This window comes from Budorcas taxicolor, chromosome 11 (genome assembly GCF_023091745.1).
Source record: "Budorcas taxicolor isolate Tak-1 chromosome 11, Takin1.1, whole genome shotgun sequence".
Classification (NCBI taxonomy): Eukaryota; Metazoa; Chordata; class Mammalia; order Artiodactyla; family Bovidae; genus Budorcas; species Budorcas taxicolor.
The window spans coordinates 33,299,614-33,315,545 of record NC_068920.1 but is presented as its reverse complement, the minus strand read 5'-3'; the positions used below and the strand labels follow the sequence as shown (position 1 = coordinate 33,315,545).

General features: G+C 54.8%; 3 protein-coding genes across 7 annotated transcripts; 2 read left to right on the top strand and 1 right to left on the bottom strand.

Annotated features, from left to right (window-relative positions):
- The first annotated feature begins 437 nt into the window (after positions 1-437).
- AGER (advanced glycosylation end-product specific receptor) lies at positions 438-3,449 on the top strand. The gene is made up of 11 exons (XM_052649241.1): positions 438-489; positions 664-770; positions 903-1,095; positions 1,276-1,340; positions 1,657-1,744; positions 1,839-2,054; positions 2,164-2,294; positions 2,478-2,619; positions 2,862-2,888; positions 3,012-3,141; positions 3,264-3,449. Exons 1-11 carry the CDS (start codon positions 438-440, stop codon positions 3,361-3,363), a joined length of 1,251 nt encoding a protein of 416 aa, XP_052505201.1. The 3' UTR covers positions 3,364-3,449.
- A 198-nt stretch (positions 3,450-3,647) lies between these two features.
- RNF5 (ring finger protein 5) lies at positions 3,648-6,169 on the bottom strand. Its single transcript, XM_052648804.1, has 6 exons — positions 5,941-6,169; positions 4,877-4,895; positions 4,671-4,783; positions 4,514-4,568; positions 4,319-4,436; positions 3,648-4,225 (listed from the first exon to the last, which is right to left on the bottom strand). The coding sequence occupies exons 1-6, from the start codon at positions 6,078-6,080 to the stop codon at positions 4,128-4,130; spliced, it is 543 nt and encodes a 180-aa protein (XP_052504764.1). The 5' UTR covers positions 6,081-6,169; the 3' UTR covers positions 3,648-4,127.
- A 714-nt stretch (positions 6,170-6,883) lies between these two features.
- AGPAT1 (1-acylglycerol-3-phosphate O-acyltransferase 1) lies at positions 6,884-15,903 on the top strand. 5 transcript variants are annotated; one of them, XM_052648014.1, is made up of 7 exons: positions 6,884-7,051; positions 12,795-13,003; positions 13,235-13,368; positions 13,610-13,785; positions 13,934-14,029; positions 14,162-14,234; positions 14,713-15,903. In XM_052648014.1, the coding sequence occupies exons 2-7, from the start codon at positions 12,804-12,806 to the stop codon at positions 14,895-14,897; spliced, it is 864 nt and encodes a 287-aa protein (XP_052503974.1). In that variant the 5' UTR covers positions 6,884-7,051; positions 12,795-12,803; the 3' UTR covers positions 14,898-15,903. The 5 variants fall into 5 exon arrangements, with proteins under 5 accessions (XP_052503974.1, XP_052503976.1, XP_052503973.1 ...); XM_052648016.1 differs by lacking the exon at positions 6,884-7,051 and adding an exon at positions 7,761-8,089; XM_052648013.1 differs by lacking the exon at positions 6,884-7,051 and adding an exon at positions 8,543-8,787.
- The last annotated feature ends 29 nt before the right edge of the window (positions 15,904-15,932 follow it).

The following is a 15,932-nucleotide window of genomic DNA, read 5'->3' as shown; positions in this document are numbered from 1 at the left end:
CCCTAAGTAGCTGCTCCCCGCTCCCCGCCCCACCCAGGTCTTCCAGTCTCCCTCACCACCCAGGCCCCAGGTTTCACCCCTGCCTCCTGGGAAACAGCCAGGCCTGAACCCTGTTGCCTGGCAACGTTGCTTAGTCATCCAGTAGCCTTCGGTGGACTGGTGGAATAGGTTGGGGGTCCTGAGGGGTGAGACACCCTAGGAGATGCACTCCCCACCCCCATGGATGTGGCTGTGCCCAGAGGCTGGTAGTGCCCTGGGGTGGGGTGACAATTGTTTCTCCTAGTACCTGAAGGACTCTTGAATTTGAATTCCTAGCATTCCCTGTGACGGGACAGGACGGGGGAGATGGGGGCAGGGGAGAGGGTACAAGCCCCACCTAGGGTGGTGGCCACAGCAGCAAGGGGCAGACAGAGCCAGGAGCCTGGGAAGGAAGCAGGATGGCAGCAGGGGCAGCGGTCGGAGCCTGGATGCTAGTCCTCAGTCTGTGGGGTGAGCCACTCCCCCACCACCAACCCTCCCGGCAGAAGGCACCCCGCCCCGTCCCCAAATCTCCCCCCTAGCTTTCCAGGAACCTGGGCACCGCTTTCCAGTCTCCCTCATCCTCCCTATTCTAGTCTTGCTAGCTCCTATCTCCCTGCTCTCCATCGTGGTGCTGTCTCTCAGGGGCAGTCACAGGGGACCAAAACATCACAGCCCGGATCGGGAAGCCACTGGTGCTGAACTGTAAGGGAGCCCCCAAGAAACCACCCCAGCAGCTGGAATGGAAACTGGTAAGTGGGGCTCCTGTCTCTCCACTTCTGGGGACACCAGTGAGATTCGCGTCCCCTCTCACCCACCTCCCTTCTTCATCAGTCCTTTCCCCAAGGGTCTGCACTGTTGAGGCCCCTCTCCTCTACCCCCAGAACACAGGCCGGACAGAAGCTTGGAAGGTCCTGTCTCCCCAGGGAGACCCCTGGGATAGCGTGGCTCGGGTCCTCCCCAACGGCTCCCTCCTCCTGCCGGCTGTTGGGATCCAGGATGAGGGGACTTTCCGGTGCCGGGCAACGAGCCGGAGCGGAAAGGAGACCAAGTCTAACTACCGAGTCCGAGTCTATCGTAAGGGTTCTCAGGACCTCTTCACCACCCACCTCTCATCTAAGGAAAAGCCTTCGACCCCAGCCCTTGACTCTTTGGCCCTGGCCTGGGAGAACTTGACTTCAGCTGCCCCCATTCCCACACCCATGGTGTGAGAATCTTCAAAGCTGTGGCCTCTGATAGGAATTTTCCCTCCTTCAGAGATTCCTGGGAAGCCAGAAATTGTTGATCCTGCCTCTGAACTCATGGCTGGTGTCCCCAATAAGGTAGAGGATGAAAAGGGGAGACGTGGAAAGGGGTCCTGAGGATGGGAGGGGAGTTGTAGCTCTGTGTATGTGTGTGTGTGTGTATCACTCAGTTGTGTATGACTCTTTGCGACCCCATGGACTGTAGCCTGCCAGGCTCCTCTATCCATGGGATACTCAGGGCAAGAATACTGGAGTGGCTTGCCAGTTCCTTTTCTAGGGGATCTTCATGACCTAGGAATCAAACCCGGGTCTCCCACATTGCAGGCAGATCCTTTACCATCTGAGCCACTGGATTCTCTTATTTCCAGAGATGATGAAGTTGATTTTTCCCCAGGTGGGGACATGTGTATCCGAGGGGGGCTACCCTGCAGGGACTCTTAGCTGGCTCTTGGATGGGAAAACTCTGATTCCTGATGGCAAAGGTGAGTCCCAGCATCTCCCCTCCCAGCTGCCTTCTTTCTGAGCCCTCTCCCACACCCACCCTGGAATGTCTCACCTTGCTTTCCCCTACCACAGGAGTGTCCATGAAGGAAGAGACCAAGAGACACCCGGAGACAGGGCTTTTCACACTCCATTCGGAGCTGATGTTGACCCCAGCTCGGGGAGGAGCTCTCCACCCCACCTTCTCCTGTAGCTTCACCCCTGGCCTTCCCCGGCGCAAAGCCCTGCACACGGCCCCCATCCAGCTCAGGGTCTCGAGTGAGCGCCGAGGTGGGGAGGGCCCCAACGGGGGTGAGCACATGTCAGAATGTATGACCCTCAGGAAGGGGAGGGTTCAGCCCGTGGCCACTGGGACCACACACAGGTAGGACTCTCAACCCCATCGCCTTCCCACCCCCAGATGCTGTGCCACTGGAGGAAGTCCAGTTGGTGATAGAGCCAGAAGGAGGAGCAGTAGCTCCTGGTGGTACCGTGACCTTGACCTGTGAAGCCCCCACCCAGCCCCCACCTCAAATCCACTGGATCAAGGATGTGAGTGACCCGAGAGGGGGCTGGCAGGTAGCAAGATACATAATTGGCAGTTTGGAGGGCAAGGGGTTCATGGAGAGGCAGGCGAGGAGGTACAAGGGTATCTGAGGATGTGGAGGCGAGGACAGAAGTATGGGATGTGTGGACAGGGGTTTAATAGTCTCCTGTCTCTCCTTCCCCAACCAGGGCAGGCCCCTGCCCCTTCCCCCTGGCCCCGTGCTACTCCTCCCAGAGGTAGGGCCTGAGGACCAGGGAACGTACAGCTGTGTGGCCACCCATCCCAGCCATGGGCCCCAGGAGAGCCGTGCTGTCAGCGTCAGCATCATCGGTGAGACCTCCCTCTGAATCCCAGGCCAACCCTGAGGCTGGCTGAGGGACAGTGCAGGCGCCAGTTCCCCACCCTACACTAGCACTGTCCCCAAGAGCCACCCCGCCCCCCTCAGTGCAGCCACACCCAGGCCTCCTCTGCCCGACACAACCCAAGAGAACAGCCTGTCCCTTTAAGGGGCTCACTGGGATTCCCACTAAATACCTCTTCCAAACTGAAGCCTTCCCTTCTTTGTTTTCCAGAAACAGGCGAGGAAGGGACGACTGCAGGTGAGGGGGTTGGATAAAGTCAAAGAGAAGCAGACAGACCTCAACAGGACTGAGGGGCTGGTCAACCAGAAAGGAACTGTGAGTGGTGGGGCTGGGCCCTCAGTTATCCCCATCTCCATACAGGCTCTGTGGAAGGGCCGGGGCTGGAAACCCTAGCCCTGACCCTGGGGATCCTGGGATGCCTGGGGACAGTCGCCCTGCTCACTGGGCTCATCGTGTGGCATCGAAGGCGGCAACGCAAAGGACAGGAGAGGTGAGTGGAGGAAGCCAGACACCTCAGACTGAGAACTTCCAGGCAGGAAGCAGAGGTGTGGGGTAAGAAATGATGGCATGCTGGAAAGCGTGTGTAGAATTCTCCCCAACCCTCCTCCCCAGGAAGGTCCCAGAAAACCAGGAGGAAGAAGAGGAGGAGAGAGCGGAACTGAACCAGCCAGAGGAGCCTGAGGCAGCAGAGAGCAGCACAGGAGGGCCTTGAGGAGCCCACGGCCAGACCCCATCCATCAGCCCCTTTTCTTTTCCCACAGTCTGTTCCGGCCCCAGCCCAGTTCTCTGTATAATCTTTAGCCCACCTCCCCCCAGCTTTCTTCCACAACCAGAGCCTCCCACAAAAAGTGATGAGTAAACACCTGCCACATTTGCTGTGTGTGTTGTGTGATGCCCTCTCCCCCATGCTTCCCCACCCCATACCAATATCTGCTCAAGTTGGGGAGAAGATGCTCCTGTCTTGAAAGGAAGGAGGGACAGACAAAGGTAGGCAGAGTGAATACATCTCATCATGTTTATTGAATTTATCATAAAGGAGGTAGTGAGGGGAGGGAAGCACTTGAGAGTCAGGACCCACATTAGACACTGGGGAGAGAAAAATTAAATTAAATCAAGGGGAACATGGGAGAAGAGTCAGAGGGAGCCTTGCCCACCTTTCAACATCAAATCAAGAAATATGGTGGAAAGCAAAGGATCGGGAGAGAGGAGAGACAGACACTGTCTTCAGTCCATCCTCCTCTCCCAGAGCTGGGAGTTATGACGCTACTGAGGGAGCAGTTCAGAGCACAGGTTCTCCTATCCTATGCACAGATGTCACTCCTCCTCCACACATCCTTGTGGAAAGTGGCCAGGGTTGGCCTTAGCCAACAGAAATGAAGGGCTTGGGTGGGGAGGGTCCAGGAGTAAGGAAGGGTCAGCAGGGACCCCCAATACTGATTCTCCTCTGGCTGGTGGTGGGCAGGAAGGAGACATGGCTCAAATACTGAGCAGCCAGAAAAAGAAGAAGATGGCGAGAAACAGGAAGAGGGAGTCCTGCCAGCTGGAGGCCGGGTGACCCTGTCCCAGATCCACACCTGTGGGAGAGAAGAGAGCTGTGAAAGAAGCATCCACTCATAGGCCAGGGGATTCAGAGGACTTGCTGGTAGCAGTTGAGGGCAGACTCTTACCTGTACCCCGACGGAATGGTTCATGGGTATTGAAGACGGTGGTGAAAAAGCCAAAGGGAAAAGCACCGACACCAAATGAGAAGTGAAAGCCCCCAGTATCACCAAATGGCTGGAATCCCTAGGGAGGCGGAGAAGGTCAGTGGGAAACTGGGCAAGTCTTTGGCAAGGAAGGAAAACAAATCAGACAAGACTCACCCCTCTGCTCTCTGGAGCGGGTCGCTGGCCCTGTGGGCGGGGTGGGGTTTTCAATCTGAGGAAGAGGAGAGGGACTATCAATATTCCCTCCTCTTCTACACCCCACTCCCCAGATAGAAGTGTCCACTTTCCTTCAGTACCACCTCCCCTCTCTTACCTGGGATCCTGGGGTTTCTGGCTCCCTCGCCCATAAAGAGGGACAACGTTTTCTCTGCTGATCCCAGCTTTGCACACTGGGCACTCTTGCCGCTCTGGCCGTGTCTCCAACCACTGGGGGAAAAAATGTGATTTCCAGTACACAGAAGGGTTCTTCCAGCTCCTCAGACCTCCCCATTTCCCTCTTCATCTCCTCTGAGTACGCACCTGATGAAGACAGGGCCAACTGCAAGGGGGAAAAGAAAGGTCAAACCAGTTAAAACCAAACACAAAAGAGATACCTACCCAACCTCAGAGTCCCACCTTGCTGTTACCAGGTATTACCTGCTGTTTCTTTTCATATTTTCCACAACTCCTACCATGGCAGCCAATTTGGCCATCCTGCTTCTCTAACCTTCCAAAGCTACATCCATTCTCAACAGGCTCAACCCTCACCTCTCTCCTCTCCCCTACCACAATCCCCACACCCCATACATATACAAATCCTCACCCCTTCCTTCTCTGCTTTTCAATTTAATTTCCAGTTTTCTTCAACCACCCCTTTGCAGGCTCCTTTCAGCCCTCGTCTCATTCTTGCCGCCATCATTCCCCAACCAAACCCCCTTTACCAGCACCTACCTTCTCCCATTACTCCTTTTCCTATCTCCTATGCTCAATAAAGACCTTACTTCCACAATTCCTTAATCTTTGGGGGCTGCTACTCCACCGTGCTCTTGTCCGGAGGTTTCTCATACCACCCCTTGACACAGCTCACCTGAATGTGGTCCCTCGTTCTCTAGATCTCCCCTAACCTTGCAGTCTAATCCGTTCCCAACTGTACAGCTGCTGCTGCTGCGTCGCTTCAGTCGTGTCCGACTCTGTGCGACCCCATAGATGGCAGCCCACTAGGCTCCCCTGTCCCTGGGATTCTCCAGGCAAGAATACCGGAGTCGGTTGCCATTTCCTCCTCCAATGTACAGCTAAGTAAGACCCCTCAATTTCCAGAGGTAAGGTGGCTCGGGTCTAACCTGCACAGATGTGCGGTACCCACCTCCTGCGCCCCATTTCTTAACACACTAGTTGGCGCCTAGTTCCTACGACTTTCCACGGGTCTCCTCTATACAGACGTGACCCTCTCACCCACACATACCCAAAAAGACGCAAGAAGCCCCCTCAGGCCTCACCTACGAAAATGTGCCCTCTGGTTGCCCGTATGACTGTGGCACCCCCCACCCCAACCTCCCCAGTATAGATGTGAGCCCCACTTATTTTTGCCCCTCTCAGATTCTCACCAGTACAGGTGGCCACACACACTGACCACAGCTTCCCGAGCAGTCTCCAAACATATATTACATTCGAAGGTCGCGCCCGCCCCGCCCCGCTCGCGGTTTGGCCCTTCGGGGCCCCCGTCCTCCTCCTCCGCTGCTGCCATGGCCGGTACTCTTTCGTCCCCCGCGTACCCCTTAGTCCCCCGAAACACACATACAGACGCCCCGAGAAACGAGAAACCTCCTCCGGCCCACGGTCTTTGGGCAGGCGTCAAAGTTTTCTAATCACTATTGGCCTGAGTGCCTGCCAATCATACAGAATCGGAAGGAAGGATTGGTCCAAAAGGCGGGGGCGGAAAGATGATCACGCGGCTCCGCCCTTGTACAATGACTATTGGCCGACACAGTCACAGTTAGTCTGCAATGCCACGGGATTGGTAACAACTCCATACGTCCTGTCACCCAGCTAGGGCGGGCTTTATTCGTCTGAGTAACTGCCAATCATAACCAAAGGCCAGAAGCAATTGGCTCAAGACTGCTTAGACCTCGCCCACTACAAGCCCCAGTCTTTCTTTTACTTCCTCTTTCAGAGAATATCCAGATTCCTATTGGACTTTGGAGCGTTTGGCTCCGAAGCAACTGATTGGCTACAACTCGACAGAAAATGGTAGCTAGGTAAAGTGCGCGTGCGCATCAGGCAGGGACGAGGTGGGCCAATCCTATGAGGATTGAGCCTTCTCTAGTCCCACCCCTTCACCGCTATACTGTCGCCATGGTGACTGCTCTACAATTGGCGGGGTTTGAGGTTCAAAGGCCTCGGCTCGTCCTCATCCGGGTCCTCCGACTGAGGTCTCTCTCGACTGATTGGACCCCTTTTTTCGCTCCTGATTGGCGGAGATCGGGAAAGACGGCGACGAGCTCGGAAAAGAGGACAAATACTAGGGTCGCAGGGTTCAAAATGGCTTCGGCCTCCTTCGGTGACGTAGAGAGCAGAACTTGGGTCCGCCCCTCCCTCTTAGTGAAGAAGGGAGCAGGACTAGGATTAGCCCGACGTTTGGATGGTGCGAACATCGATCTGCAGCGCTGGTGTTAACCCATCTCCCTCGGCTGGACGACTCAGCCCGCCCCTCTTTAGGTGATTTACAGAGCAGAACTGAACTGAAGACCCATCCCCTTTTTAACGTGGCACATAGTAGAACGAGTTGACCTCGACTCCGTTTTAAATCTTAAGAGCAGAAAAGGCCTAGCCCCCTCCCTTTGTGAGTGGGTGCAAGAGGCAAGGCCCGCCCCCTTTTAGGCGACCCGCCCCTTCTTTCTCCTGTGCCCGGCAGAACTGGGGTCTTCCTCCTGGGCTGGACCCCTGGGACTTAGGCAGGCTGCTTCAGAGCTTGGGCCTTTCGCACAAGTTTGGGCCTCTTCTACAGTCAGTGGCCCTCACTGTAGCCCAAGGAGCAGAACTAGGTAACAGTCCTGGAGTTACCGGTGTTCTTTACATCCTTTTCAGGGCAAAGGTGACTGGGGGTGGAGGCCAGACACAAGCTGAGGGTTCTTCAACAACATCCTGATGAAAAGGCCCCACGTGACTCAAGTGAGGAAAGATGAGAAATTAGGAGTCGCCTATGGCAGAGGAGGTTAAGGTTCAGGCGACGTGTAGAGGTTTAGGGAAAAGGTCATTGAGAGGGAGAAGAGGAGACCCAATAGGAGTGGAGAGTGATGGGATGATCCTGACAAGGGGATGATGGGAGTATGGTGGAGAGAGAGCTAGGTACATGACTACAAAATTAAGGAGGCATGCTCATCCCAGAGGAAACAGCATTCTTCCTCACTTTTTCAAGAAATTAAGCCTAATGTCCAATTTCCATTGGAAGAAAAGCATACATCTTTTCTATATTGCAGAGACGGGTAGTCTCAGCGTGGGTAAGTAAGGAGACTATACGAAGGAAGAAAGTAAGGTACAGCCTACAGGGACAAGGGCCTGAGAGTTTCCCTTCTCCCCAAAGACCAGGATGGGGGGCGGGCAGTGGAGGAGGGAGCTGGACTGCTAGGAGATAGTGGCAGGGACAAAGGGCAGAGATCAGATGAGGGTTGGAAGGTGAGGTGGGGTGACATCTCGTCTCCGTCGAGCCCTGGAGAGAAAAAGAAGAGACGTGAAGAACCCAGTGCTTGGCATATAGTAGGTGCTTGGTAAATATTTGAACTTGAATGGGGAACAGGAGGAGGGAGCTGGAAAAGGGTTGGAGTTGGATGGAATAAGCAGCAGATGTGGGAGTTGAGAAAAAAAAGAAGCCAATTAACAATATGAGGAGAACTGATGGAGAATGAGAAGGAATACACCAGCAAGGGACACACAAGCCATGTGTGCCGAAAGGAAGTTGGAGGAAAAAAGATGCAGCTGGAATCAGAGAAGGCCAGAGAGCCCTAAGCAGAGACCTGCTGAGCCCTCGTGGGGCGGAGCTAGGCAAAAACTGAACGATGTGGGGAGGCGATAACAGGGTCCCCGGGAGGCGATTGGCAAAACAGGGCGCCCATCACCGCCCCCTACTTCCTGGCCAGCCCCGGAAATGAGCGGGCGTGGGGAGGGGTGGCGAGGGATAGCGGCGGCAGCAGCAGCCCCAGCCCTCAGAGAGACAGCAGGAAGGGAGGGAGGGAGGGAGGGAGCTAAGGGGACAACCCCCCCATCATTCTACCGCTATGGGCCCGGCCTCCCACTCTCACCTCCCCTCCTTCGGCCGGGGCTAGGACACCCCCAAATCCTGTCGCCCCCTTGGCACCGACACCCCGACTGAGGCAGAGACACAGCCACCCGCCACCACCGCTGCGGCAGCCTGGCTGGGGAGGGGGCCAGCCCCCCAGGCCCCCCACCCCACTGAGGTGGGGGCAGGAAAGGGATGGGAGGAGGAGGGAGGAGGGTGCTAAAAGGGACGTGGAGGAGGGGATGGGGGAGAGATGGGGTCTGGGAGGGCGGGCTTGGGGAGAGGGTTGATGGGAAAAGGATAAGGGCCGACTGGGGAGAGGGTTGCTGGGGAAAGGAGAGGGGGCCTGAGAGGGGGGAAGAATGGAAGAGACACAAGAGGGAGGAGAAATGGACACCCTGTGAATGGGGGTGTGGACAGGGGATCTTGGAGAGGAAATTCCCTTCACCTTCCCAGTTCCTTTTTGTGCCGTTTAGCCCCACATAACTCTTGGGGGGTTGTGGCAGTCAGAAGGCAGTTTACTGCCCTCCTTTCCCCAGCAGAATTGGCTTCCTAGGAATGCCCTCAGACACCTCTGTTTCTGTGTAGGCACAGGACCTCTTGTTTCTCAGTGGCCTTCGGTGCTGTGTTCGACTCTTACTGACATACAGATGCCTCGTGGGGGGCCATGTTTTCTACACTGAGTGGGTGTGCCTTTGACATGTTTAATGGCTTCTATGCCAGCAGTGTGCCCAGTGCTGTCCACAGGCTGTGGAGAAACGATGTGTTATTTTCCATCAGAACTGCCTGCTCTCGTATCTTGTGTCCATGTCTCATATGCAGTCTTGACATGTTCACGTCTGCGTGTTCTCATCTGTTGCCTCTGTTGTATGGTTTTGTGTTTCTTGCCCATGTTATGTATTTGCACGTTTACTTTAGCATGTAGAGACCATACCTTACTTTGTTCAGGCCCACAGGTGCTGTGTTTAGTCCCGCCATATGCAGACGCCTTCGTGTGTGGGATCTCATGGCTTAACTGACTCGCACACACTCGGTTGTGATCAGATTGGCCTGTTGACGACCTGTGTTTTCTTAGTCCCCGGTTCACACCACCCATGTGCATGCCCCTTCCATGATGTGCTGATGTGACGTGTCCACAACTCACGTGCTTCTGGTTAGACATGTATTTCATAATTTGGGGGGCAGTATATTTTGTGAGCAATATGCTCATTAACTCCCTTGGCACTCCATTGTGCTTATGAATCCTCGGACATTTCCTGTTCTGCAGAGGAAAGGAACATCACATATCAGAGAAGAAGATAACTGGGCCTCCATGTTGCTGAAGAGCCACCCCCATATACCTTCCCTTGCTGACCCCCATCTCTTCATGCACATTATCTCTGGCACCTGTGCACAGTCTGTGTCCATGGAGCTCAGTGCACAGCACAGGGTCAGCCCTGCCAAGCACATGAACTGTCCCTCGCTCTTTGCACTGTTGGCACGCATTTGATGACACCAGCATCTTTCCCTTGTGGCATGTTAATCCCCATTCTGTATGTTTCTCTATGTATGTGCAAGATGATGTGTTCCATCTTGTCTCGATTGTTGTTCTGCCGTCGTCATGACCCTGTCTTGTGTGTGTGCATCCAGAGTAGGTTACTGTTAGGCCTGTGTGTTCATTGCCTTCTTGGTGCCTTTTCTTTTCCTAGTTAATAGTCCTCAAGAGGGTAGGTATCTGATTCATGTTCAGAAGTGTTGTCCCGTTAATTACAACTAGGTGGGTATGTATACATCCTTATAATCTGTCCAGCAAATGTTTATTGAGCATCTTCTCTGCTTCATTCTGTCCTGGGCATTGGGAGTAAGACAGTTCCTGCCATCAGGCTGCCTGCAGGCTAGGAAGGGAAATATAGGTGACCTCAAGCAACTACATGCTGTTTAGTGTTGAAGTGAGTGGTCCTCAGACTTACATGCACATCAGATTCACCTAGATGGCTTGTTAAAACACTGATTGATGGGCCCAGTGCCCAAAAGTCCTGTTTCAGAAGATCTGGGGTGAGGGCCAAGGATTTCTACACTTTGAGAACCAGTGATCAAGATAAAGTATAATGAAAAGATGAGCCTGGAGGAGTTCAGGAAGAGCTCCAAAAAGTGACACCAAACTGGATGAGGCAAGTGAAGAGGTGGAGGAACATCCCCACCGAAGGAAACAGCCTGTCATGGCCTAGAAGCATGAAAGATCATGGTGTGTCTGAGGAACTGCAGTTAATCGGTGTGCTGGAGTGAAAAAGACTCTTGTAGGGATGTGGCCAAAGATGTAAGCAGAAGTCAGCCTGTCCAGAAGGGCCTTTGGGCAAGAGATATGCTCAGATTGGTGTCATGGAAACATCCTGTGGTTGCTGTGTGCAAGATGGATCGAAAAGGATGAGTTAGGAGCCTGTTGCACATAGTCCAGGGGAGACACGCTGGTTCCAGCTTGTGGGGAAAGTAGGATGAAGCCACGCTGAGAACCTGCTCTCCTAGCTGGCAGTCCTGTTTCCCCTATCACCTGTCACCTTCACCCTTGGCAGTGGACTTACCTTGGAGCACAGTCCTTCTGTCGTGGGAGGGAGTGCCTTTGGCCTTGATGTGAGCGATAGATGTTTACCTGAATGCCGTTTTTGTGAATTGTGACCCTGCCCCCAACAGTGGGTCGGAGTGGAGGAAGGAGGAAGAGCCTGGAGAACAGATTCTGCATGCCACGCTTCCTCCTCCTGAGCTCCTTCCTCTCCCGGGCAGGTGGTACGATTACCCTTTTACTCTTTCGCCCTCCTCCTCCCACTTGGTGAGGCCTTGCACACTGCCTGCCGGACCACTCTGCCTCCAGTGTCGCTGGAAGCAGGGGGAGGGCTGGTGGGATTTGTTTGCCTGTCTGTGGAGGCAGGGTTAATGGACATAGGTATGTCCATGGGTTGATCTGGGAGCGGGGAGCCTGCCTGGGTGGAGAGGGGTTTTACTGGGTATGCATTTTGCCATCCTTTTATCTGTCATGATTATAAATTTGCATGTGTGCATGAACAGGTCGGTCTTTATATGACTGTGTGTGTCTGGGTTTGCATTAGTGACAGAGCCTTTATTCTTGCCTGTCAGCCCTTGAGACTGTCTGTGTTTTGTCACGTACATGGTATCTACTGTGTGCTGTGTGTACGTATGTGTACAGATGTTTATACAGACAACAGCATAACCCAGTGGTTAGGAGCACAAGCTGCTTAGGTTTAAGCTAGGAAGTACCCTTAGGGGTCATATCACCTCAAATAAGTTTTTTAACCTCTCTGGGTCTATTTCCTTTAAAATGTAAATTGTGTATTTTCATATTTAAGGACTTAACATAGTATATGGGCTTGAACCCGCCTGCCAATTCAGGAGACATAAGAGACTTAGGTTTGATCCCTGTGTTGGGAAGATCGCCTGGAACAGGGCATGGCAACCCACTCCAGTATTCTTGCTTGGAGAATCCCATGGACAGAGGAGGCAGGCTATAGTCCATAGGGTCACAAAGAGTCGGAGACAACTGAAGCAACTTAGCAGCAACGGCAACATAGTATATAGACCAGCCTTGTACAACAGAACTATAATGTAAGCCACGTATGTAATGTTTAATTCTCTCAGCTACATAAAAAAGGTAAAAGCAGGATGAAATTAATCTTAGTATATTGAACCCAGAATATCCAAAAAGTTACAATTTTAGAATGTAATCAATATAAAAGATTATTAATGGGATATTTTGCATTGTGTTTTATTCAACATCTTTGAAATCTGACATGTATTTGATACCTCTCAGCATCTCTCAGTGTAGAATAGGGCATATTTCAAGTGCTCAGTAGCCATATGTGGCTAGTGGCTACCATATTGAACAGCAGAGAGATAGACCATTATAAGAGCCTTACTGGCTGCAAGTGTTAGCTATTATTAATGTCCCTTTATTGCCGTGTGTCTGTGAACTGTGGATGTCCATGTCGTGTGTCTCTTGTGTGAATATATCTGGCACTTTCAGGGACGGGTGGGAGAGCAGCCCTGAGCTCCCATCCCCACTCCCCCCTCCTAAAGAGGCTTCCTGGACAGGTGTTAATGCTCCCCACAGTCCCCCAAACCTTCGCCTCGCACCTTGCCACCCCGCCCCCCACCTCCAGGAAGCAGGCCCACTGCCCTTCGCCCCGCCCCCTGCAGGTGACCAGAATGGAGCTGTGGCCAGGGGCGGGGACTCTGCTGCTGCTGCTCTTCCTGCTGCTGCTCCTCCTGCTGCCCACTCTGTGGTTCTGCAGCCCCAGTGCCAAGTACTTCTTCAAGATGGCCTTCTACAACGGCTGGATCCTCTTCCTGGCTGTGCTCGCCATCCCTGTGTGTGCCGTGCGAGGACGCAACGTCGAGAACATGAAGTGAGGTCCCAGGGGCTTGGGGTGATGGAGGGAACCTCAGGGTCGGAAGCGAGCAGTGGATGGGGAGGGCAGTGAGTATGCAGGAGACACTGAGCGAGCCCAGGGACGAGGAAGGGGAGAAGACTGCCAAGATGCCCAGGAAGATGGCAGGGTGGCGGGGAGCTGAGCCCTGCTGGCGGATGTATGCCAGCGGGTCCCGCTGGAACCCCTTGCCGTATGGGACCCCTGCAGGATCTTGCGTCTGATGCTACTCCACATCAAATACCTGTACGGGATCCGAGTGGAGGTACGAGGGGCCCACCACTTCCCTCCTTCACAGCCCTACGTCGTCGTCTCCAACCACCAGAGCTCCCTCGACCTGCTTGGTGAGCAGCCTCTCCTAGCCGCACTGGGAACCTTCCCTGGGATCACCTCCCCTAGGTGTCCTCCACCCTCCCTCCGCTGCCCTCAGGAGCAAGGTGATAGACCTTCAGTCACCCTTACTTTCTGGGGCTCCCCCTGCCGTCCCAGGCTACCTCTTCCTTTATCTCTGGTCCCTGGCAGTGTGGCTGAGGTGGGCCACTTCCTGTGATGCTGATCCTCACCCCGCCCCCACCCCTGCCCCAGGGATGATGGAGGTGCTGCCAGGCCGCTGTGTGCCCATTGCCAAGCGGGAGCTGCTGTGGGCCGGCTCTGCCGGGCTGGCCTGCTGGCTGGCAGGAGTCATCTTCATTGACCGGAAGCGCACTGGGGATGCCATCAGTGTCATGTCTGAGGTCGCCCAGACCCTGCTTACACAGGATGTGAGTCACCCTGGGGAAATGGGGCTTAGAGGGTAGAACAGCTGTAAACTGATGTGCAGGGTCCACAGGCCTCAGAAGTCCCATGACAGCATCATAATCATTTTCTGACCTCTCCATGTGTGTCTTCCTTGACCCCTCTCTCCCCCAGGTACGGGTCTGGGTTTTTCCCGAGGGCACAAGAAACCACAACGGCTCCATGCTGCCCTTCAAACGTGGCGCCTTCCACCTCGCAGTGCAGGCCCAGGTGATTCCGACTTCCCCTTCTCCTGACCCGCAGTCCCCAGCATCCCTTCCTCTCTTGGCAGAGGCTCATCATGGGGGCCTCAGAAGGGAGCTCTGGGCTGACCGCTTTCCCCCCCACCCCCCCAACCTTCAGGTTCCCATTGTGCCCATTGTCATGTCCTCCTATCAAGACTTCTACTGCAAGAAGGAGCGCCGCTTCACTTCGGGTGAGGGCTCTGCGCAGATCTGGGATTGGGGGTGGCTGGAAGGGCCATGAGAGAGGCTAGAGGGATATCCCCACGAGGCAGGAACTTCAGTCAGTGTCAGAACGGTGAGATGTCCACCTGATCATGTAATGTGACCCCACATCAGCCGATACGTGTTTATGAAGCAGCGTTGTACCCTGCTAGGCGGTAACACTCCGTCCTTCCAGTAAGGGCCATTACTGTCTAGCAGGGAAGATAAGCCTGTGTGTGCAAAGTCAGAGCATCCGGCAGTAAACGCTAGACCGTAAGGGCTGGCAGGGCACTGAGGTGTCTGGACTGGGGTTGAGGAAGGCCTCAGTGAGCAGGTGGCAGTTGCCCACGGCAGAGGGAGGGGAACTGAAAGGTGGAGGACGGGAGCAAGCAGCAGGAGAGCTCAGCAAGCAGGCCCAGGTGGCAGAGTCCCAGCAGACGGCCCTGACGGTGCTCATCCCCCTCCCAGGGCGATGTCAGGTCCGGGTGCTGCCCCCAGTGCCCACAGAAGGGCTGAAGCCGGACGACGTCCCAGCTCTGGCTGACAGAGTCCGGCACTCCATGCTCACTGTTTTCCGGGAAATCTCCACTGATGGCAGGGGTGGTGGTGACTATCTGAAGAAGCCCGGAGGGGTGGGCGAGGCCCGGCTCTGAGCTCCCTTCTCATCTCCCCCCCTACCCACACCCCACCTTCTCCACACCTACCAGCCCACCAGCCTGAAGCCGGGCCGAGCTCCTCATTTGCCCTCTCCCCACTTGTTCTCCTCTTTGGAATCTTCGACTTTTGAAGTGAATGTGGTCACAGCACCGCTCCCTGCCCCCGTCCCTGCCGCCCTCCCCACAGACTCGTTGCCTCGGTGCAGGCTCCACTCTGACCCCTGCCTCCTGCGCCATCTTGTCTGTGGGACAGTTGCCTCTCCCTCATCCTCAGTGGTTCAGCCTACACAAGGGTAGGAACACTCCATTCTGTCCCCAGTGGACCCCCTTCCTTTGTGGTCTTCTCTCCCACTTCACCTCACGTTGGCCAGTGGACTCATCCATTCTGTGGAACAATTCCTCACTCCCACGTCCACGGACACAGTGGACTCATCCGTTGGTGAGGACACTCCTCACGCTGTGGCTGGAAGCTGATGCGTGGAATACTTCTCCCAGGCTCACCCTGGGAACATTCCTCAGCACCTTCTCCCTTCTTTCCGTGGAGCCTCCTGTCAGTGGAGGCTGGACTCCTCACCCAGAGGTCTCATCCCTGCCCTTGCCCAGGTGCCCGGGCTTGAGCACACTCTTGGATGCCACATTTCTGCTTCCACCCATCCCCTGGGTACAGTTGTTCAGTGGTCCTGGCCCCCCAGCGCCCTGCAGCCCTCCTATGTCATCCTAGCCGGGCACAGGGGGAAGAAGCAGCTAACAGGTGCTGCACCCACTTCCCCCTGGGGAGCTGGGGAAAGGACCTGAACCCTGGCTGGAGGGGATGGGGAGGGCTTTTAATTTATTTCTCTTTTCTTTTGAGGCTTTCCCTCTCTGAGCCAGTTTTCATTTCCTCCCTATGGCAGTAGCCACTCCCTGCCTGCCACCCCAGACCTGTGCCCCCAAAACCGGGGAGGTGGGCTGGGAGCAAAAGGAGAGGGTGGGACCCAGTTTTGCGTGGTTGATTTTTATTAATTATCTGGATAACAGCAAGAAACCAAGAAT

Excerpts from the sequence above, each read along its gene's own strand:
- AGER (XM_052649241.1), top strand. The coding sequence starts at position 438 with ATGGCAGCAGGGGCAGCGGTCGGAGCCTGGATGCTAGTCCTCAGTCTG. Across the intron at positions 1,341-1,656 it reads TGGCTGGTGTCCCCAATAAG|GTGGGGACATGTGTATCCGA; the intron begins GTAGAGGATGAA and ends ATTTTTCCCCAG. Across the intron at positions 1,745-1,838 it reads TCTGATTCCTGATGGCAAAG|GAGTGTCCATGAAGGAAGAG; the intron begins GTGAGTCCCAGC and ends CCCCTACCACAG.
- RNF5 (XM_052648804.1), bottom strand. The coding sequence starts at position 6,080 with ATGGCAGCAGCGGAGGAGGAGGACGGGGGCCCCGAAGGGCCAAACCGC. Across the intron at positions 4,569-4,670 it reads CAGAAACCCCAGGATCCCAG|ATTGAAAACCCCACCCCGCC; the intron begins GTAAGAGAGGGG and ends CCTCTTCCTCAG. Across the intron at positions 4,226-4,318 it reads ACCATTCCGTCGGGGTACAG|GTGTGGATCTGGGACAGGGT; the intron begins GTAAGAGTCTGC and ends TCTCTCCCACAG.
- AGPAT1 (XM_052648012.1), top strand. The coding sequence starts at position 12,696 with ATGCTCCCCACAGTCCCCCAAACCTTCGCCTCGCACCTTGCCACCCCG. Across the intron at positions 13,004-13,234 it reads CGCAACGTCGAGAACATGAA|GATCTTGCGTCTGATGCTAC; the intron begins GTGAGGTCCCAG and ends GGACCCCTGCAG. Across the intron at positions 13,369-13,609 it reads GAGCTCCCTCGACCTGCTTG|GGATGATGGAGGTGCTGCCA; the intron begins GTGAGCAGCCTC and ends CCCCTGCCCCAG.